Source organism: Phyllostomus hastatus, unplaced genomic scaffold, assembly GCF_019186645.2.
Source record: "Phyllostomus hastatus isolate PE091 unplaced genomic scaffold, TTU_PhHast_1.1 phas_scaffold_501, whole genome shotgun sequence".
In the NCBI taxonomy this organism is placed as follows: Eukaryota; Metazoa; Chordata; class Mammalia; order Chiroptera; family Phyllostomidae; genus Phyllostomus; species Phyllostomus hastatus.
In genome coordinates, this window is record NW_025334033.1 from 65,156,684 (window position 1) to 65,179,152 (window position 22,469).

The 22,469-nt window shown below is 49.3% G+C and overlaps 1 protein-coding gene across 2 annotated transcripts; it reads right to left on the reverse strand.

Moving 5' to 3' along the window:
- Positions 1-3,603: 3,603 nt before the first annotated feature.
- Positions 3,604-21,279, reverse strand: SERPINA6 (serpin family A member 6). 2 transcript variants are annotated; one of them, XM_045822775.1, is made up of 5 exons: positions 21,163-21,279; positions 14,432-15,045; positions 8,304-8,574; positions 5,399-5,546; positions 3,604-4,061 (listed from the first exon to the last, which is right to left on the reverse strand). In XM_045822775.1, the coding sequence occupies exons 2-5, from the start codon at positions 15,024-15,026 to the stop codon at positions 3,861-3,863; spliced, it is 1,215 nt and encodes a 404-aa protein (XP_045678731.1). In that variant the 5' UTR covers positions 15,027-15,045; positions 21,163-21,279; the 3' UTR covers positions 3,604-3,860. The 2 variants fall into 2 exon arrangements, with proteins under 2 accessions (XP_045678731.1, XP_045678730.1); XM_045822774.1 differs by lacking the exon at positions 21,163-21,279 and adding an exon at positions 19,477-19,723.
- Positions 21,280-22,469: the final 1,190 nt, after the last annotated feature.

Below are 22,469 nucleotides of genomic sequence, written 5' to 3' on the forward strand. Positions count from 1 at the left end.
AAGACCTCGCAACACACGTGCATACACGCATGCGCATACATGTGCGCGCGCGCACAGCCGCATGTACGCGCGCACGCACGCACGCATGCCTGGGGGCAAGTGCTCAGTTGTTGGCCTAGCTCCGCTCCAGTGACACCTGTCAAGATGGCAGGTCCGTTCGGTCCCCAGCCTTGCGAAGCTGATGGCCCAGGCAAGTCCTTAGTTCTCAGGGTGCCCCAGGAGCCGTACTTGGGACAGTGGCCCGCCAGAGGGCGCTAACGTTCAGGTAAGGAGGAGTTAGCGCCCCCAGTCCGCCTAGCCCGGTAGGCTAAATAGCAAAGCTTTCCTCGAGATGGGGTTTTTCTCGGGCAGAGTCCAAAGGACCTTTGAATAGGAGAGAAATGACGCGTTTTCCTCGGAGGGTGTTAAGAAACAGGTGCTCAGAGAGAGAGGTCAGTTAACTTGTTCAAGAACACGGAGCAGATTCTTATTTTAATTATGTTGGAGGTGTGTCTTCAGACTAAATTCCTAAAAGTGGGATTTCTGAATCAAAACGTAATATCCCTGTCATTTTGTTATATGTATTTGGTTGGAGAGTGGTCCGCCAAAACATATGTCCAAGTCCTAACCTGTGACTGTGACCGTGTTTAGAGAGGGGGTCCTTGCAGATGTGATTAAGGACCCAAAGATAAGGTTTGGGGTGAGTCCTAACTCCAATGACGGGTGTTCTTACGGAGGAAAGGCAGAAGGAGATTTGAGACACGGAGGCAGAGGATGACACGGCCACGTGAAGACAGGGGCAGAGAGTGGAGCACGTATTTACAAGCCAAGCAACCCCAAGGACTATGGGTAGCCCCTGCACCCCCACCCCGAACCGGTAGAGAGTCCCAGGATGGATTCTCAGGGCCTCCAGAAGGAACAAACCCTGCAGATGCCTTGGGCTCTGACTTTTGCCTTCCAAAACTGGATGAATTTATTTATATGTTTTTTAAAAATATTTTATTTATTTATTTTTTAGAGAGGGAAGGAGGGGAGAAAGAGAGAGAGACACACACATCAATGTGCGGTTGCTGGGGGCCGTGGCCTGCAACCCAGGCATGTGCCCTGACTGGGAATTGAACCTGCGGCACTTTGATTCACAGCCCGTGCTCAATCCACTGAGCTACGCCAGCCAGGGTTATGTGTTTTTAAAAAATTATTACTTAGTTTATTTTTAGAGAGGGGAAGGGAGAGAGAAAGAGAGGGAAACATTAATGTGTTTGCCTCTTGCGCGCCCCCTACTGGGGACCTGGTCCACAACCCAGGCATGTGCCCTGACTGGGAATCCAACCAGCAACCCTTTGGTCCTCAGGCCGGCACTCAATCCACTGAGCCACACCCGCTGGGGCTATTTCTGTGTTTAAGACCACCTACATTGTGGTAATTTGTTTCATCAGTCTTAGGAAATGAATACATTATATATTGCCAGATTCCCTTCCTTAGAGGAATTTTTGCATTTCCACTAGCAATGTGTGAGCACGCCTGTTCCCGCATGACCAACAGAAGTGTGTTGTGAAGCTTTCGGGTTTTGTCCATCCGATAGACAGGAAGTGGTATCTCAGTATAGTTTTAATTTTCATTTTTTGATTCAAGTGAAGCTGCACGTATTTTCATAGGTTTAAGTATCATATATTAGGGATAGCTGTGTTTTATCAGTGACATATATTGCAACTCTTTCTCTCAAGTTTTCATTTCTGTTGATTTTGCATATCAATTTTTGACCATGCAAGTAAACAGATTTTTATGTAGTCAAGTTTGTCAGTTCTTTCTTTAATTTCATCTGGACTTTGAGTCATGGTTAGAAAACCTTTTTCTACACCTAAATTATAGAGGAATTTGCCAGTGTTTTCTCTAGTACTTGTAGTGTTTCTTTTTTTCTTTTTTCCTACTTAGATCTCTGCTTCTTAGTTTATTTTTGTTTGTAGTCTGAGGGATGGGTCTAGTATGATCCCTCCCCCTCATTACTATGCATTTGTCCCCATGTCATTTACTTAAAAGTCCTTCTTGATCAAATGTTAAATTTCCATTTGTACGGAAGTCTATGTTCAGAACTTCTAACCTATTTTACTGGTCTTCCTACTCATACGCCAGCTCACAGATTTAATGAAAGAATCTGTGTTATAGGCGTTAGTATCTTTCTGGCCTGGCTAGTCGCCTACCCTTCCCCCTCCCCTCACCCACGATATCTTTTCCTTGTCAGTGTTTTCCTGGCTAGTCTTGCATGTTTATTTTTCTGTATGAATTTTGGTATCATCTTATCTGTCTCCAGAAAAAAAAAAGTTAGTATTTTTATTTGAATATCATTAAATGGTCAAATTAGGGAAGACTGATATCTGAATGATGTTGAAGCTTCTTATTCAGGAATATCATTCTATTTGTTCAAGCCTAATTTTGAATCTTTAAGAAGTATTTTGTAACTTCTAAACATAGATTGTGTATATTTCTTGCTTACTTCTAAGTATTGTATCTTTTTGGTTGCCCTCGGGTTTTCTCTTCCATTATATGTCTTAACAGATTGTTATTTGTGTGCGTGAAGACTAATTCTTGAGCGTGAATTCACCTCCCTGATGTCAGGCTGAATATTTTCATTGTTTGAGTTGTTTTACCATTGATTTGCCAGGGTTAAGCAGGTATATTACATGTCACCTGAGAACAGAGTTTTACTTCATTTTTTCCAGTTCTGCACTTCTGCTTTCTCTTTCTAAGTGCATTGTCTCACACCCCCCCGCATGGTGTAACAGATGTAATGGTAGTAGATACAATGAGCAGCTTTGTCTTACTCTTGACATTAGTTAGAATGCGTTTAGTGTTTTGTTACTAAGATGATGCCTTTAGGATTAAGTTCCTAATATGTATGACATAAATAGTATATTTAAGGCAGTATCCTTCAATTCTTATTTTTCAAAATATATGCTTATCCATCCATCTATTTATCTATCATCATATCTATTTATATGTGTCTTTGTCAGTCAGTCAGTTTGGTTCTTTATCTCATTTCGTACTTTTTGCCCTTAACTAAGGGGGTAATGCCGCTTCCTCTTGCAGTGTCTCTCTACTGCCCTCTACTGGCAGTTCAGCATCATGCCGAGCAGGCAGTGTAAAAATGTTGACAAGGTCCAGGGTGATTTTTGCAGAGCAGCAATGAAGGGAGGGTTTGGAGTTGAGACACAGTACATGGATAACTTTTTCTGCTTTAAGCAGTGCTATATTTTAAAGAAATTTAAAAATATTTTATATCTATTCACATATGTATTAATCCTTTGCAGTATTCTTCATTGTTTCCTATAGGTCCAAGTTTCCATCTAGAATCATCTTTTTTTGGCTTAAAGTACTAGTTTAACTTTTTTTGTGTGTGTGAAGATGATAAAGTTTCTCAGCTTTTCTTTGTCTGGAAAAAATGTTTATTTTTGCCTGCATTTGTGAAGACTTGTTTTTGCTTTCTTTTTTTTTTTTTTTTTCCTATTTGAAAGATATTATGACAGTATCTCCCAAGCACTTTAAAAATGTCTTCCTGTTGTATTTTGGCTTACCTGATTTCTTGTTTTCAAAGTCTTTATTTAGAAATAAGTTCAAACATACAAAAAGTTTCAAAAATAATATTGTTTTTATATACCCTTCACCCAGCTTCCGCATAGTATTATGTAACCATAGTGCAAATGATAAATGACAGAGATTACACTGGTGCTATATTATATGGATATTATTCACATTTTGTCAGTTGTCCCACCTCTCTCCGAAATACTGTCATCAGTCGCAATGCAAGTTTGCAGAGGACAACCTGGAGAAGCCCGGGGGGACTCTGCGCCCCGCAGGTCGCTTCTGTGGGGTCCCTGCACCTAAAGTCAGGCTGGGCTGTGGCTCTTGGGATTCACCACCTTGACCAGGAAGAGGCTGCTCCATGTGTAGTTGTCGAAGACCATGACAATGAAGGGCTGGTTGAAGAGAATGGTGTGAGACTCGGATGTCATGTTTCTGGGGACTACAGGGGGGGCGGTGGCCTTCACGCCCTTCTCGTCCAGTTGCAGCCCGGCCTTGTGGACCACCTGTTGGGATGGACCAAAGGCGGTAGTTGAGCACCTACTGTGTGTTGTTGGGAGCTCCCCCCACCCCCCTGTTGTTGCTTGGGCTCCTCCCACCCTCGGTTTTATGGATGGCGAAGCTGAGGTTCAGAGGTCACTTGCTGTCTCCTCATCTAAGTGGCAGCCCCAGGACTAGAGCTGAGGGCTGTCCACCACCAGGACGAGGGCTGCACGGAGACTTCCTCCTTAGGAAGCAGGCAGGTGGGACCCGCCACGTGGAGGTTGAAGGGTCTCATGGCCCCAGCTGGACCTTCCTGGGCCCTGGGCTGGTAGAGGGAGCTCTCACCCCCTTTTCACTCTGCTGGGTCACTACCGGGGGTCAATTCACGCGCACAGTGCTTGTGCTCACTCTGCGTGGAAAAGGGTCATCTTTGCGCTGTTGTGAACAAAATTAGAAGGAATTCTGAAACTGGCAAAATGCTTGAGAGTCTTGTATCAAAAGCCTCCAACGGTGAGGACTGGCTAATTACACAACCACATCCTATGGAGCAGGGACTCAGGCTGACTGCGCAGCAAGGGATTGGGGCCTCTGTGCATAGGCACGCGGCTGGGGAGGCGCTGAACTGGGGTAGGAACCCCAGCAGTGTGTCTGGGGAAATGAGGGTTTGAGTGGGAGGGATCCTAGGTCCAATGGCGGGCTGCTGTTTACCAGCTCTGTGGCTCTGGTGAGTTGTCTGCCTGCCCTGAGCCAGAGACCCCTCCTCTAAGAAACTGGGGTAATACCCAAGGGGCAAGGTGTGTGTGCTGGAGCGAAGGGCCTGCTGCCACTACCCCCTTCTCCTGTTCCTGCTCTTGTTTGCCGCCCACGGGACTGTAAGGTCCCGCAGGGGCGGGGCCTGGCCTAGTCTGGGGCACACTGTAGATGTTCAATGAATATTTGCTAAATGAATGGATGGCTGAATGAATGACAGAGCAAAACGCTGGTGAAGACATGACTGTGACTGGGTCGAAGATTCAGTGCCATCTCCTTTGATGGTTTCCCCTTCCCCAGTTTCTTTTTGCAGGGGTCTCTCTCGGGCCTGCCACGACGACTTGGTTTTGCACAGCGCCCCCTCTCTGTGTGGCCTGGCGGAATGGGTGGACGCCCAGGCTGTGGCGCTCCCTTGTCACTAGCTTCCTGTGTAACCTCGGGGACAGCACGTTTCCTTGCTGAGCCCTCACTTAGTCTGCTGTAAAACTACGGGCGTGGACAAGACCTTGGGCTCTCAGCCTCGAGGCCTTTTCATAACGGGGCGCCAAGTTGCTTATCATTTGTATTGTCCACTTTGAGGAAGACAAAGATAGACTCTGGAGACGCTTACCTTTGACAACTTCAGCTGGGTCTCTTGGGTGATGCCTGAGAAATTGGCCTGGTTGCTGAACACGTCTTCAAAGCCCATGACCTTCAGGAGGGCTTCAAGGTCATAGGCTCCAGTGATGGAGACCTTGGGGATGTACAGGTCCACCTGGCTGCTCAGGGGGAAGCAGATGGGGTCAGACTTCCTGCAGTCCCTGCAGACCCTAGCTCCTAGCTGGACACACTGCTCTGGGGACATGGGTGGGGCCAGGGCCAGGGCCAGGGCCAGGGCCAGACCTGCCTCTCCCTCCAGCACATCGGCAGCTTCCTCTCCGGGCCTCTGAACTGCCAAGTCTTTTTTTCTCGGCTCTTTCTTCGAGCCGATTCCCCCAGTGACCCAGCTGGACCGCTGGACATTGAAGAAAAGGGTCCCTAAAGAAGTCCCTGTGGCCTCCCTGCCAGAAGTGGGGCGGGGAGAAGTGTGGGAGCAGCGTCCTGGCCCCGGATGTGCCACCAGCGCTGCGTGACCCGGCCGGGCCTCCCCAGTCTGCCGCGCCCTCATCTGCACGGCCAGGCAGCGCAGGGCGGCGGGGCACTGCCGTGGCCCCTCTGCGCAGAGCCGCTGGGGTTGACTCTGTGAGAAGTCCCTGACTTGGCCTGCAGTTCCCATTGGGTAGAGCTGGTGGGGTGTCTAGAAAGTTAAGTGGAATCCCGCTGGGAATGGGATGCTAACCATTTTTACCTATCAAGGTGCTAATTTCATTTAAATATTTCCTCCTTTTCCTGCCTTGCAGAGGGAGACAAGACGCCTGAAACCCAGAGTCTGAGGGGTATCAGGCAAAGGAATTTGCCCCACAGCAGGCTGGGGAGGCAGGCAGCCTCCCCGCACTGAGCCGCTGCCGTCCTGCAAGGCCTCGGGGCTCTGAGCAGCTGGCAAGGAGTTGAAGACATTGCTCAAGGGGAACTGCGGGGGAGCCGCAGGTGAGCGGGCTGTGTAAACGTGTACGTTCGCCTCTGCACTGGGCGACAGCAGCAGCAAGGGAGACAGCAGCAGCAAGGGAGACAGCAGCAGCAAGGGAGACAGCAGTGGCCCCACACCACCCGCCTGGCGGGACCTGCTTTACCTTCTGGTCCTCATCTAGTCCACCCTCGCTCACACAACCCCACCGCGTCGGGTCCGCGTCTTTGGTGTCCAGAGTGAGAGACCGAAACTCCAGTGAGGCGGAAGAGTTGCCCCAAGTGCCCCCACTGGGAAGCAGCAGGCACGTGAGAAAATGGGAATTGGCTGCCTCCAAGCCCCATCTCCTCATCCCCGGAGAGCGGCCCACAGGACAAAGCGCCGCGGGTGGGTGAGTGGCAGCGGGACAGGGGGACGAGGAAGGAGAGAGCGTGTGAGCGCTGTGAGTGGGGCGCAGAGGCTTCCCGGGGGAGGGGGTGTAAGCTGGGCCTGAAGGGTGTGGGCTTGGTGGCCTGGGGAGTGTGGCGCATGGCGGGGGGAGGGTGCTGAGAGGGGAGGGTGGGGGCAGGGTCACACAGCACAGCGGTGCGGGACTGCAGGGTCTGTCTGCTGGGGCTGGGCAAGCCCGTTCCCACGGAGAAGAGAAGTATTCATGCCCAGTCACATAGGAGGCGGGAACCAAAAAAAAAAACCAGAATTATCTTCTGGAGGGCGGGACCCTTGTAGTACCCCCACTAGGTGAGTGTTCTAGGAGCCCATCTGTATCAGTGCACCAGCTGGTGCTGTTGTGAGAGGCTGCATTTGGCTTCAGTGACAAAAATTTTTAAGACTCTTTCAGTGCATTTGCCTGTTTCATGATGGGTGATTTATGAGCGTGCCTGCCCATACTGCATCGAGTGTTCAGCGATTTTTGACCAAAAATGTTGTGACCCCTGTGCCTCGCCCTCCCTATTCGCCTGCTCTCGCCCCCAAGTGATGTTGTGCTGTTGATGAATTGTAAGTGAAAGGAGTTTAGCTAAGAGATTATTTCGGTGTAAAGAGAAAGATTATGCACCTCATTTGCAATGTATTAGGGTCCAGCACTTGTTAGAATCACAGTGCATTGTCAGCACCTGGTGGCAGTTTCCCTGGGGGGGGCGGTTAGGTGCGGGGGACAGTTGAAAAGGCAAAGAGCCGGCAAAGGGATCCCTACCCGCCATGGACACTCCTCACTCTCTTTCTCCTTATTCATTTACTACTGACTTTTTTTTTTTTACCACCTTTCCTGATTTTTTTTTTTAAACTTATTTACTGATTGAAGAACAGTTAGGTCCCATGGTGGATATTGTGGTCATTTTCACTGTATCTTTAAATCAGGGCTGTCAAACTCATTTTCACCGGGGGGCCACATCAGCCTCCTGGTTGCCTTCAAAGGGCTGAATGTAACTTTAGGACTGCATCGGTGTAACTACCCCCTAGCAGCTAGGCGAGAGCTTGGCGACGCCGCCGGGTAGAAACACGGTGCTGGGACAGATAAAACAAGGTGCAGGACGGCCGGTGGGCCCTGTGTTTGCCGCCTGTGCGTTCAGTGGAATCTCTCGGGTGTCTTTAGCAGTGCTTGGTTTCCGGTGAGCGAGAGAATGGAGTGGATGGTGAGTGGGAGGCTGGGTGATTGGTGAACTCCGTTTAAGAAAATGATGCAAAAAATGGGATAACGCAGAGGGCTGCTGCTACCCTCCCAGGGACCTCCCTGTTCGGAAGGCCCCAGAGTATCTCCGCGTCAGTCAACAGATAAATAAATTAGTGGGACGTCTTGGTCAGACGACTTCTCGGTCAGGGATCCTCGGGGCCTTTGGAGACGAGCCCACAGGAAAACAATGAGCCCGGGTGAGTCTGGGGCGACAGGGCGCCCACGGGCACCCCCCTCCCACCCGCCCCGCTCTCTGGGAGCACATCCGAGTCCGAGGCGCGCGTGGCCGGCTGGGAGGCTCACCCGCTGGTCAGGGCGTCGGACCACCTCTGAATGGTGTCCCGGCTCAGCGCGTTGATGACGGAGTCTATCTCCCCCTTCTCCGGAAGGACGAAGAACACGGTCTCGTTGCCCCTGTAGTCCAGCTGCACCAGCTGGCAGCGGAGCACCGAGTCGTTCAGGTACTTGATCTCGCTCGACTGGAACATCATGGGCACCTTCACCAGGGTCGACTCGTTCACGTAGAAGGTCCCCTCCCTGGTGCTTTCCAGGTGGAAGGGGTGTGCCCACGTGCCTGGGAAGCGGTGGGGGGGGGAGAGGGAGGGCAGGAGACAGCGGTGAGGGCAGGGGCTCGGGGGCGGCCGAGCGCCAGGGGTAATGCTGAGCCGGTCACAGAGCGGCCTCCCTCCATCCACCTGAGTTTCGGGGTGAAGTGGGAAATCCCAGGGGTTTGTTTAAGGCCTCTTCCCTCTTCCACCCTGCTGCTGAATTCAGAATGAACCCCGTCTCTGAGACTGGCCCCTAAAGACTGAAGGAGGGTGTGGACGAGAGAACGCTGGCCCTAGGATTTGGGGGTTCAGTAAGCAAGATTCAGTAAATCAGACTCTGCCCCGTCGCCCCCACCTGGAGTGGATGCTGGACTGGAGGGCTGTGGAAGGGGTGTTGGAGCTCAGGCTGAAAAGTCAAGGTCAGGGGCCGGGGCGGGGCGGGGGTTCAGAGGAGCAGACCATCCATGTCATCCGCACCCCCTGACGCCCTGGCCACCAGAGCCCGGCAGACGGCCTGGCTGCCTGGTGGATTGTACCGGCTCTCCTGCAGGGGGCTCTGACCTCCCTGGGGGCCCAGGCGGCTGCACCACTTTCCTGCAGCAGAGCCGGGCGAGAAGATTCCTTCAAGGCCAGCCTCAACCCCTCTGTAGGGGCTAATAGTGGAGACAACCGGGAGGGGCTGGAGGCCGCCCGGAAACGAGCTGCGGATGCGGAGCCCGGAGCCCCCGGAGCTGCTGCTGCTCCGTCCCCAACAACTGAGTGTGCACTCACGGTCTGCCTGGCGCACAGCGAGGGAGGGAACTGGATGGCTCTCAAAACAGCCTCCAGAGGAAGTCTGGGGTCCTCGGAATGGAAGGGGCCGGTGTTCTGTGGCCAACTTGTCCAACTCACGGCACAAAGAGTGTGCGTTAGGTATTTTTCAGTGTTAGGCTTTCATCCTTATGAGTATACTGTTTGCTTTTTTACTGCGTATTTCTTTTCCAGAAGCAAGCACAACAAATCCAGTTTGGCACAAAACAGCATACCGAATGGGGTCTAAGTTCCACTTTCAGGGATTTCTTCCTGGAAATGTTTAGGCCAGGAGAACCCGCGGTAGAGCCACTTAAGAACGGATGGGGGGAATCAGAGGAGCAAGGGTGAGTCCCCTGGAGGGTCTTTAACGATATTTTTAATTGTTCTCCAAAAGAGAGCTGTCAACATAGTTCACTGCGGAAGGAACACGCCAGCGACACTTCCATGTCCTCAGACTAGTGGTGACAGCGGCACCTGTCTTCATGGCCGGTATCCCGGCTTGCTGGGAACGTTTCGGGGTCCCCCCAGCTCAAACAGGGGCTCGCCAGTTAGTTCTGCTGCGTCACAGAAAACCTGGGCGCAGCGAGGCAGCCCACACCCCTGTCAATGTCCTGTCTTGCCTCAAAGCCTCTCTGATTTCATTAACGGGAACTGTTCTTTCCCATCCCCTCAGCCCCGCGGCGGTGGCGGGGACACAGGGAAACTGTGGGAGAGAAGCCCCTGCCAAGTGGGCTGTGCCGTGTCGGCCCCTGTCCCGCCAGCCCCCTGAGGCTCCCCTCCGGCTCAGGAGGACCCTCCCTGTGCTTCTCTCCCAGGGCTGTGCGGCCGGAACCTCTGTGCAGCCACTGTGGAGCCCTTTCTGCGCGCCCAGCACCATGGAACGGCACTGGGGCCACCAAAGCGGTGCGGGTGCCACGCACACGAGCGCAAGTCCGGCAGGAGAGACGGCCCGTGGGACGTGCGGGAGCACCGGTGCCATCCCCAGGCAGGCGTGTCCAGACTCTCCGGGCCTCCCACGGCCAGCTGGAAAGAATGCTGCCTTTTGTGTGGGACTGCAAAGACCCTAAGCAGTCAAAGCCATCTTTTGTTTTTAAGATTTTAGTTATTTTTAGAGAGAGAGGAAGGGAGGGAGAAAGAGAGGGAGAGAAACATTCATGTGAGAGAGAAACACCAATTGATTGCCTCTCGTGTGTGACCCAGTGGGGGACTGAACCCATGACCCAGACGTGTGCCCTGACTGGGAATCAAACTGGAAACCTTTCACTTTGCTGGACAGCGCCCAGCCAACTGACCCTCACTAGTGAGTGCAGCCAAAGCAATCTTGAGAAAGAAGAACAAAGCTGGATGCATGGCACTTCCTGGTTTCAAACTGTATTGTAAAGCTATAGTAGTCAGAACAGTATGGTGCTGGCATAAGAACAGACATGTAGACCAATGGAACAGAACTGAAAGCATAGAAATAAACTCTCACATATATGGTCAACTAACATTTGACAAAGGGAGTCAAGAATACTCAAAAAGATAATCTCCTCAATAAATAGTGCTGGGAAAACTAGATATTCACGTGCCAAAAAATGAAACCGGACACCTATGTTACACCACTCCCAAAAATTAACTCAAAATGGATTGGAAACTTGAAAATAAGACCTGGAACCATAAAACCCCTGGAAGAAAACATAGGAAAAAAGAAGCTTCTTGACATTGGTTTTTGCGATGATTTTTAAGATGTGATACCAAAAGCACAAGCGACAAAAGAAAAGTAAAGAAGCGGGACCACATCAAACTAAAAAGCCTCTGCACAGCAAAAGGTGTGATCAATGAAATGAAGGGCAGCCCACAGAAAGGAAGACAATATTTGCAATGCTTATATTGGATAAGGGGTTAACACCCAAACTATGTAAAGGATTCATGCTATGCAAAAAAAAAAAAAAAAAATCCCTCAAATAACCCAGTTAAAAGTGGGTAGGGGACTTGAATAGACATTTTTTCCAAAGAAAATATAAAAATGTGCAACAAGTATTTGAAGAGGTGTTCAACATTACTAACCACTAGGTGAATGCAAATGGAAGCCACACTGAGATACTGCCGCACACTGGCAGCGCGGCTGTTGTGTAAAAGACGAGATAGGACCTGGCGAGAGCATGAGGGAAACGCAGCCCCCGGGCGCTGCCGGTGGGAGTGCGGATGAGCACAGCCATTACGGAAACAGCGTGGCGTTTCTTCGAAAATTACAAATGGAACTGCCTTGTGATCCAGCAATTCCTCGTCTGGGGACCTGTCGGAAGATGGTGAAATCGGTGTCTCCAGGAGACACCCGCACGCCTGTGCTCAGCGCAGCCTTCCTCGCAGTAGCCAAGACGTGGAAACAACCTGAGGGTTTATCAACAGATGAGCGGGTCAGGAAGCTCTGCTGTGCGTGCACAGTGGAGTATTATCCAGCCCTAGAAAGAAGGAAACCCTGGCATTTGAGACAATGTGGATGAAACGTGAGGGCGTTACGTTAAGTGAATTAAGTCAGACGGAAAAAGACAAACACCATGTGATCTCACATACACGTGTGTGGAATCCGAAAATACAGAACTCGCAGAAACAGCAAGTAGAATGCTTTCCGCGCAGCGGGCCGGGAGAAATGGTGCACATGGCCGAGAGGAACGGACTTGCGGCTGTGAGACGGGTAAGTTCTGGGGATCTGATGTGCGGCGTGGCGACTACGGTCCGCAGCGCTGGGCTGTGTACTTGAACGTCGCTGAGAAAGAAGGTCTTATGCATCCTCAGCACGTAGCGCACACACACACAAAGGTAACTATGGGAGGTGACGGATGTGTTAAGTAGCCGTATTTTGGTAGCCATCTCACTATGTGTTACACGGATCTAGTCATCACGCCGTATACCTTAAACTTACACAAGGTGGTAAGTCAGTTATGTCTCGGTGAAGCCGGGGACAAAAAGAATGCTGCCTGTGCCAGTCAGTCTGTCACCCTCATCACTCTGCAAGGAGGGAGGCCTCTGCCCGGTGGGTTCCCAGACTGGTGCTGGAGGATGAGCAGAGACCCCGGAGGCAGGAGGAGGGCTCCCTGCGGTGCTGAGACCACCCAGGGACAGCGAGCTGGGGGCAGGAGGGGAGATGACTTGGTTAGTGGGGGGCCCTGCGTGAGATCCGGGGAGGGGAAAAAGCCACATGAGGAGACCACGGGGGATCATGATCTGGATGATCGTTAATGTTGGTGACAGACACGTGTTAAGTACTGTAATTACTTCTTTTTTTCTGTTGCACCTGTACTTCTTTGAATAGGACTGCTTAACTGGAACTTAACTACCTAGGTCCAAGCGGTTACAAGTTCTGACAAGAAGGTTGTGGGAAACAACCTCAACAATGAGGTGTGGGAAAACTTCAGAGGTGTACATGAGGAGCAAGGATTTGCCTGAGGGAATCAGGGGAAGCTTCATGGAGGAGGTGACTTTTGAACTAAGATTTGAAAGCTGGGAAGAAGTTTTAGGCAGTTGGACACTTTGAGGGAAGGCTCGGGGGACCAAAAGGGCATGGGCTTGTGGCAGAAAGAATGGTCCCCCAAAGATGTCCATGTTTTAATCCCTGGAGCCTGTGAGTGTGTTATGTTGTGTATAGCAAGAGGAGATTAAGGTTGTTAATCAAGTAACCTTGAGATGAGGAGATTATTCTGGATCATCCAGGGGGCCCAATGTAATCACAGGGGACATTAAAAATGGCAGAGGAAGACAGGAAGGTCAGAGCCAGAAAGGAGACGCGATGACAGAAACAGGTGCGGGGGTGGTGCGCTGGCCTTGAAGAGGGGCGGGGCCATGACCCAAGGACAGCCGACATCTAGGAGCTGGAAAAGGCAAGGAGCAAATTCTTCCTTACAGCCTTAGAGCCCCAGGAGGGACATGCCTAACTAACACCGTGGCTTTCACCCAGTGTGGCTGCTTGTGGACTTCTGACTTTTGGAATTGTAATATAATAAATTTCCATTGTTTTAAGCCACCAAAATTGCACTAATTTGTTACAGCAGCCACAGGGAACTCACGCAGGCTTCTGTGGGGACAGCCATGCTCAAGGACGTGAAAGGAACTGGGTGTGGCTGGACATTCTGTGTGTGTGTGTGTGTGTGTGTGTGTGTAGCGAAAATGCTGACACAGGCCGCGGAGGACAGAGAAGCAGATGATTGTGGGTCAGGGTTTCTGAACCCTGAGACTATATCCATTGGGGGCAGAGATCACTCTGGGGCTGGCTGGTGCCTGTTAGGGTGTTGAGCGTCCCTGGCTTCTACCCGACAGAAGCCACCCCAGTGGATGCTGGTAGCACGCCCCACCTTCCCCAGCCCAGCCTAGCCCAGCCCTAGGTGTGACAGCCGCCAGTGTCTCTAGACATTGCCAGATATCCCTGAGGGTGGGTGGGGACTGAGAACTAAGGAGTTCAGATTTTATTCTTAAGGATAATATATCCACAAGTTGTCTCATTGTTAAAATGATTAGGAGAGGGTGCCTTGCTAAAAACACAAATTCTAGGACTTTCCCGGGGAGGTTTGGTGTGGGATCTGGAATCTATGCTTTTAACAAGTCCCTCTGGTAATATTCATGCCAGGTACTTTGGAAAACCTGTTCCAAATGGGAGGACTGGGGTTTGGCGAGGGCGGGACCTGGTCCGAGCTGGCTGTGAGCACCTGGGAAATGTGTATGCGACGACTTGGGGGCAATCTGAGAGTTCCTGAGGTCTGTCTGGTCCCAGGCAGTACTTCCAGTCCCCCGCCCAGCGCCTGACTCACGGCCAGGACTCAGCCCACGTCTGCAGAGTGTGAGGCAGCCAGACAGTTCATGGTTACATGTTTGGGCCTCAGACCAACCTGCAAAAGCCTGGGCGAGCCGCTCAGCTCTTCTGGTTCTCATTTTGATCTTTTGCAAGATTATAGAATTCCCCCTTCCTAATAGGCTTACGGTGAGGATGGGGACTCACAGACTGCATGTGCTCTGTAAGACAGAAGGCTTTGCGCAAGAGCGTGCTCTGGGTTTCGGTAGCTGTTACTACTCTTGGCAACAGCAGATGGGATTGTGTCAGAATGGGGTGTGTAGGCTTACCTTTGAAGAAGATGTAGTTGACCAGGATAAGCATGGCTGGGCTGTCCAACGCCGAGAACAAGTTCACAGTTTTCTCTTGTGTCTTATTCTTGATATACTCATTAATTTGCTTACAGGCCGTGGCCCAGTCCTGGTCTATAGCCAAGGTGTCCAACTCGTAGTAAAGCTTGGCGTCTGCTGAAAATGACTCTAGCAGCTCGAGGCTCTGGTTGAGGAAGAGGGCGTTGCCCATGGTGGCGTCTAACTCCTTGAGGAGGTGATGCAGGTACTGGAAGTTGTGGTGGATCTTAGCCTCGGGCATCTCGGTCAGGTTGAAGCCCAGGCCTTGGAGCAGCTGGGCCCTCGTGGGGCCGCGGGCCCCCAGGGAGAGCATCGCCAAGGACATGGAGACGCTCACGGGGGAGATGAAGATGTTCTCGCCAGGGGCGGAGGCCACTAGGTGCTTGTACAGGTCAAAGGCAAAGTCAACATTGTTTGGGGCCAGGTTCCGGTGTTGGCTTCCCATGCTCGTGTCAGCGTTTGGGTCCTTAGCCTGGACAGTCCAGAGGCCGCCGGTGGACAGCCACAGGAGACAAGCACACAGGGAGAGCAGCATCGTTCAGGATGGCTCGGCCCTGCGCGATCAGAAATGCTCGTTAGGTGATGTGGGGCATCTGATGTGGGGCATCCAAGGCGCTGGGGCTCGGTGGGGCAGTGGGCGGGGACCCCATCCACGCGCCAGTTTCTTCTTCCACATTGACTTTTGTGACCTGGGGCCAGTGAGGACTCTGGGCCTCAGCGTCCTCGTCTGAAAGTGTAGGTTATACCTGCTGTGATTTATCAGGTATCTACCTGGTGCCCAGCATTGACCTACGTGTTTTGCCTATATTTTCTCATCCACCTCCCAAACAAACTAATAAAATAGATGATTATTCTGATTTTAGATAGGCAGAAACATAGGCCCTGAAAGCTTAAACATCAACCCAATCAATATATTTGAAGTATTGGAAAAAAAAAACCCACTGTCAACTAAGAATTCTACATGTGGCAAAACTGGCCTTCAAAAACGCGGAAGAAATTAAGACATTCCAGATAAACAAAAAGGGGGTTCATTACCACTTGGCCTCCCCTGCAAGCAACGCTAAAGGGAGTCCTTCTGATGGAAATGAAAGGACCCTAGAGAGTGGACAGAATCTTTGTAATGAAATAGAGATCTCGGGTGAAGGTAAATACATGAGCAATTATAAAAACTAGTATTATTGTAATTTTGGTTTGTAACGCCACTTTTATTTTCTTCATGATTTTAAAGACCAAAGCATAAAAAGCAGTTATTAATTTATGTTTTCAGGTGTTCAATTGATAAAGATACAATTTTTGACATAACTGAAATGATGTGGGGGATGAAGCTATGTAGGAATACAGTTTTTGTATGAGAGGGTTGTACCTTTAGGGTGTTAAAGGGGATTTCTCTGGTAATCATAAAGAAAACAGCTACAGAATATACGCAAAAGGAAGTGAGAGGGGGATTATAAAGTTTCCCTGCAGAAATACCGACTGTAACACAGAATAAGACAGTGATGCAGGAAGTGAGGGGGTGCTGTAAGGTGCACAGACAACAAGTAGGAGGATGGCAAACGTGTGTTTCTCCTTATTAGTAATTATTTTTCATGTAAACGGACAACATTTTCCCATCAAAAGACAAATTAGCAGAATGGGTTTAAAAAGGACGATCCAACTATATGCTGACTACAACAGACTAATTTTTTATCCAAAGACAAAAATATTAAAATGAAAATTGGAAAAAAGTATCCTATGCAGATAGTCACCAAAAGAGAGTGGTGGTAAGGTGCCAGAAGGAAGGAAGCAATAAATATTAGAACACAGATAAATAAAATAGAGAATAGAAAAACTAGAGAAAAATTAATGGAACTAAAAATATATCTAATCAATAAGTTAATATAGTAATATATAATAATCTTCAAGAAGATTAACAAAATCAACAACTTTTTAGCTAGGCTGAGTAAGAAAAAAAAGGGACGTCTCAGTTACTGAAATCAGAAATGAAAGTAGGGACGTTACTATCAATTCTATAGAAATAAAAAGGATTACAAGAGAACATTGTGGAAAAATTGCACATCAAAACATTGGATTATCTAGATGAAGTGGAAATAATTCTAGAAACATAAAACATACCAAGACTGAATCACAATGAACTAGAAAGTCTGAATGGACCCAAAGGAGTCAGAAAACGGAGCCAGTCATTGAAAACCTCCCAGCAAAGAAAAGGGCAGGACCACATAGCATCACTGTTGAATTCTACCAAACACTTAAAGAATTCACACAAATTCTCTTGAAACTTTTAAAAAAACTTGAAGTGGTGGGAATACTTTCTAATTCATTTATTGCCCTGATACCAAAGCCAGATAAAGACATGATAAGAGAAGAAAACTACAGAATCTTCAACAAAACACCAGCAAGTAGAATGCAGCAGCATAGTAAGAGGGTTGCACACCGTGACCCAGTGGTGTGTAGTCCCCAAATTCAGAGATAGTTTCATGTACACAAGGCAGTGCAATGTAATTACACTTTCAGAATGAAGAAAAACCCACATGACAGTGCAAAAATGGTTCCACCTACAAAAGTGAATGTAACGTAACTACATTATCAAAATGAAGAAAAAACCCACAGGGTAAAAACACTCAACAAACTAGGGATAGAAGGAGACTGCCTCCACATAATAGAAGCCACGTTTGAAAAGCCCACATCTAACGTTATACTCCATGGTGGAAGGTTGAAAGCTTTTCATCTAAGATTTGGAGCAAGACAGGATGCCTGCTTTTGCCTCTTCTATTTGACACAGTCCTGGAAGTTTCAGAGCGGTTAGGCAAGCAAAAGAAATGAAAGGCATTCAAATTGGACAGGAAGAAGTAAAATTACCTCTATTTACCATAATAGGTAATCCTATATGAGAAAACCCTCAAGATTCCACAAAACACCTGATAGAATAAATAAATTCAGCAAAGTAGCAGGATACAAAAATCAACACATAAAGATCAGTTCTGTTCCTGTATGCTAACATGAACAATCTTAAAAGGAGATCAAGAAAATTTCACTCACAGTAGCATCAAAAAGAATAAAATACTTAGGAGTTAACATAGCTAAGGAGGTGAAAGACTAATACAGTGAAAACTAAACAAAAATTGCTGAAAGAAATTGAAGATATAAGTAAGTGGAAAGGCATCCTGTGTTCATGGACTAGAGGACTTAATATCTTCAAGATGTCAATACTACCTGAAGAGACCTACAGATTCAATGCAATCCGTATCAAAATTCCAATGAGGTATTTTGCAGAAACAGAAAAATGCATCCTAAAACTCCTGTAATGTCTCAGGGGACTTTGAGTAATGAAAATAGTCTAAAAAGAAGAACAAAGTTGGAGGTTCATACTTCCTCGTTTCCAAATTTGCTATAAAGCTACAATAATCAAAGCAGTGTGGTACTGGCATAAGGCGGACATATAGAGACCAACAGAATAGAACAGAAAGGCCAGAAATAAACCCTTGCACGTATGGTCAAATGATTTTTGACAAGGGTACCAAGACAACAGTTCAATGGGAAAAGGACTTTTCAACAAATGGTGTTGGAAAACTGGATATCTACGTGCAAAAGAATGAGGCTGGACCCCGAGACTTTATACCATAATGTAAAAATTAACCCAAAATGACTCAAAGACAAAAGGTGAAACTCAGAAGAAAACCCAGAGGAAAAGCTTGATGACACTGGATTTGGCGATGATTTTTTGGGTATGATACCAAAGATGCAAGCCACCAGGGGAAAATGGAATAAACTGCACTTCATCAAAATAAAAAAAAAAGCTTGTTCATTAAAGGATACTATCAAAAGAGTAAAAAGGTAACCCACAGAATGGGAGAAAATATTTACAAGTCACATACTGACAAAGGATTAATAATCGATATAAACAGAACTAAAACCTCAAGTACAAAACTACAGAAATACCCAACTCAACCCAGAAAATGGGTGGAGGACTGGACTAGACATTTCTTTCTTTTTTTTTTTTAATGTCTCTTTTGCTGGGGGCTGTGGCCTGCAACCCTGGCATGTGCCCTGACTGGGAATCGAACCTGCGACACTTTGGTTCGCAGTCCGTGCTCAATCCACTGCGCTACGCCAACCAGGGAGACATTTCTTTATAGAAGATGTATGAATGGCCACAAGCACATGAACCGTTGCTCAACATCAGTCATCGTTAGGAAGATGCCAGTCAAGACCCCGATGAGATACCATTCATGCCTGTTAAGATGGCCGTTATAAAAAGCCAAAAAGCAACGGAACAAAAATTAAGTGTTGGCCTGGATGTGGATAAATTGAAAGTCTTGCGCATTGCTGTGGGGAGGTTAAATGGTGCAGTTGTGGGGGAAAGGATAGGGCAGTTCTTCACAGAGGCAAACAGAATTATTTGATTCAACAGTTTTACTTCTGAGCATATGTACAAAAGAATTGGAAGCAGGGACTCAAACAGGTACTCGTACACACCAATATTCTTAGCTGCATTGTAGCCAAAAAATGGAAACAACCCCCAAACCCATCCGTGGATGAAGGGATAAACAAAATGTGGCCGTGTAAGGAAAACTCCTCTGTGTTTTTCCTTTATTCTCACCCACCAGCACACTTCACTCCTGACACCAGGTGTGTGGGTTTCCCACTGGTGTGCTCCGGGATACCACCACCCCCCCCCCAGCCTTTCCCCGGCATGGAGACAGATGCAGACACCCCTCTGAGCTCCCTGAGCTCTCCTCCAGCCTTCCCCAGGCATCTCCCTCTGCTTTGTTAATGACCCTGCTGCCCTGCCCCCATCCCCCTCCCCCCCTCCCTTCTCCCTTCTATGCTGCTGCCTGGCCTTACAGACAGTTCTGTAATTTTCCTGGGTTACATGGCAGATCAAGGTGGATTAGGACCCTGGTATTAGTATTTATGAACTAGGTGACATGGGTGGACTATTTAAACTGTCTCAGTTTCCTCAGTATAAACGTGCTAATAATACCTACCCCAGGCGTTGCTCATCTGACCTTCTGAGCTTTCAGTGTTTGTCCTCTGCTCCAGTCGGAGTGCGCAGCCGAAGTTTGGTACTCATCACCTTTCCCAGGACCGGCAGCCACCCCTTACCTGGGCTCCTTGCCTCCTGCTCAGCTCCCTCCCACCCTTTCTTTCCCCTGAAGCCAGAGGCACCTTCTAAAACTCAGGCTGATTGGCAGACTCCTGCTGAAAAGCTCCAATACTCCCAGCCAGGGTCGGTCTTCACTAAGGTGGCCCAGGGCGGAGGGGTGGGGGTGGGGCTCGTTACCTCCTCCCTGGTGACGGCTCCCAGCCTCAAATGTGGCCGCTCGCAACCACAGCATGCTGGCTGGTTACCTCGGTTTCCACCCCCCCCCACCAAGAACACAACAGACTTTTATCCCTCCGCCGGGGCCAGGGCAGGGCAGGTCATTTTGGCTCCCCATTATTTGCGGAGCCAGCTCTGGCCTGGGAGCAGTCCCCTCTTGCCCCAGGTGGCTTCACTGTGTAGGTACGTTTTCTCCTTGCCTTGTCTGGCTCATTCTTGCCCTTTGGTATGCGGATCCCACGTCACCTCCTCCAGGAAGCCCTCCCTCTGTGCTTGTCTCTGTCACTGACCCCATCACACTGCAGTGAAATCTTTGCCTTAGCTCCGGTCACCTTTGTACCTGTCTTTGAGCCCCTCTTGGGCAAGGACCCCCTGCAGTGCATGTCCCGGTGTCCCGGTGTGGCAGGCTTGGGGCTGGTGGGAGGGGGCCTGGCCCCAAATGCAACTCTTCTTGCTTCCCTTCCCTTCCCTTCCTGCTGTCTCAGGTCTCCCACCTCGTCCCCTCGGTGCTACTCCTCCAAGTGGGGCCTGGCACAGCGCAAGGTGGTTGTGAATATCATAGCCTGCATATCAGGTTATGCTGTCTCTGTTTTCTCGTGTGACCTCACTTCGGTGTCACCCTGGGCCCATTGTGCAGGCGAGAAAACAGGCCCAGTGAGTGAGAGCGGGAGTTCTGAGCTTTGTGGTCTGCCTTCAGAGCCTTCCTCTAGTCTGCAGAAAGCAAAATGGAGAGTGAAACAGCTCTCCGAAAATGCAGTGTCAGTATGATTCATGAATGTCATTCCAAGTATGACCTTGTTCCTCATGTCTGAAGTGACCTATGTAGCAAACACCCACCGCGCTCCTGATTTGTACAGATGCCCCGCGGGCCAGGTGCGGTCCTGGGTGCTCTGCACGGAAACCTCATAACATGAGGGGTAAAGAGGGCGGCTCTGTTTCACTTGCAGTGTCCTTGCCCCAGGTCACCGAGCCGGGAGGTGTGTGCTGCTCTGTAGGATGCACAGCGTGCTCTGTGCCAGCCGGGCGCCCTCTTCCCCTGACCCTGAGCTCCCCCGCAGGGCGCTGCCCATGCCAGCTCTTCGACTTTGCTCTGGGGTTGTTAGGCCGTTTGGCTTAGGAGCATCAGTCATGAGACAGCGGGGACTGGCTCTGGGCGCAGTGTCAACCCTGCAAGGCAGGAGGCCAGGGGAAGTCACACCTCCTGTGGGCAGGTGTGCAGACTCTGGAAGCCTGCCCCCGGTTGCCTCCTCTCCCCGCTGGCTGTTCTGTTCCGTGCCCTAATTAAAAAATCAAATGAGCAAGTCGCAGTCCTTGTGCTCTGGAGGACGGGACGTCCTCGGGTGGTACTCACGGTCTGCAGACAGCTCAGGCTGCACCCGCTGGCTGAGTCCCGTGGCCCTGGGTCCTGTATGTGTACAGTAAGCCTGTGAGGCACCTGCTGCTAAATCTTGTTCGCCAGCTTCCTTGCTGGTTAATGGTTAGAGGGGGGCCTGTGGCCTTCATCACCAGCGGTAGTCCCCGCCCCCCAGCCATTAACCAATAGGAGGCTTTTCCAGGAAATTGGAGTACATACACCAATGCCCCAAATTAAGTTCAATTCCCAAAAGTTTTATTTTTTTAATACCAAAATCTTGCATCAATATTTGTGCAGCTGACACAGAAAGGACAGGTGCCTTTAATGAGCATGATGCATAACATCTGCGAAGAACCAGGTGCTCAGCTTGGGCTGGGGCTGGCATGGTCTGGCCTTCAAGGGACCTCAGTCTGGTAAGAGAGACAAAGATGGAATAAAAGCAGCCAGGTGCTTCCCCTGGCTCATCCCATTTAATTTCCACGGTGACTCTATGAGTGGATACTGTTACCACTTTTCATTAGATGAGGAAACTGAAGCCCATGGAGATTATGTGAGCTGCTCTTGACATTCAAGTCCAAGACCATGCAACTCTAGAATCTAGCACCTTCCCTCTTCCCCACATTTTGACTCATCGGTTCTCTTTGGATTGCAGTGACAGAGACCAAACACAAACTGCTTTAAAGCAAGAAAAGAATATCTACTGGGTCTTTTCAATGAGAGTTCTGTAAGGTGGAGAGGGTTTCAGGCCTGGTTGGATCCAGGGGTCCCCAAGTTGATCATCAGATCTGTCTGTCTCTCTTTTTAAAAATTCTTTCTTATCTATACTTTCTTCTGCTTTCCTCTTTCTCTGTGGTGGGGACAAAGGTGGCTATTTCAGCTCTGGGCTATTTAGTTCTAACTAGTTATTTGATATCAGAAGGAGAGAGACTCTCTTTTTCCTCAGTATTTGTATCAGGCCACAGAAGGACTTGGGGCATGGTTTTCTATCCTTAGACTGACCACAGGTGCAGAATGGGGCATTTGAATGTGCCCAGTGAGGGCCCCGTGACCCCTGCTAGGCTGACAGTGTCATTTTCTTCCCTCCAGGGGAAAGGGGAGCTATTTCCATGAGGAAAGAAGACAGCTGAGCCCACAGCTGGGCCCACAGCTGGGGCTAGAGTTTGAGGGGGTTTCAGTGTCATTAGTACTTACTGGTCCTTTCAGGGTTTTTTATTCCTTAAGCCATTTTTGGAATATATATCTCGGAATTTATTATTTTACATCTTGTATCAGTACTTTTATCTTTTTTGTTCTGTATTTTATTT

Bases quoted from the DNA above. Each gene is read 5' to 3' on its own strand.
- SERPINA6 (XM_045822775.1), bottom strand. From the start codon at position 15,026: ATGCTGCTCTCCCTGTGTGCTTGTCTCCTGTGGCTGTCCACCGGCGGC. The intron at 8,575-14,431 runs GTAAGCCTACAC...ACCGCTTCCCAG, and splicing joins CAACTACATCTTCTTCAAAG to GCACGTGGGCACACCCCTTC. The intron at 4,062-5,398 runs GTAAGCGTCTCC...CCATCCCAACAG, and splicing joins CCCAGCTGAAGTTGTCAAAG to GTGGTCCACAAGGCCGGGCT.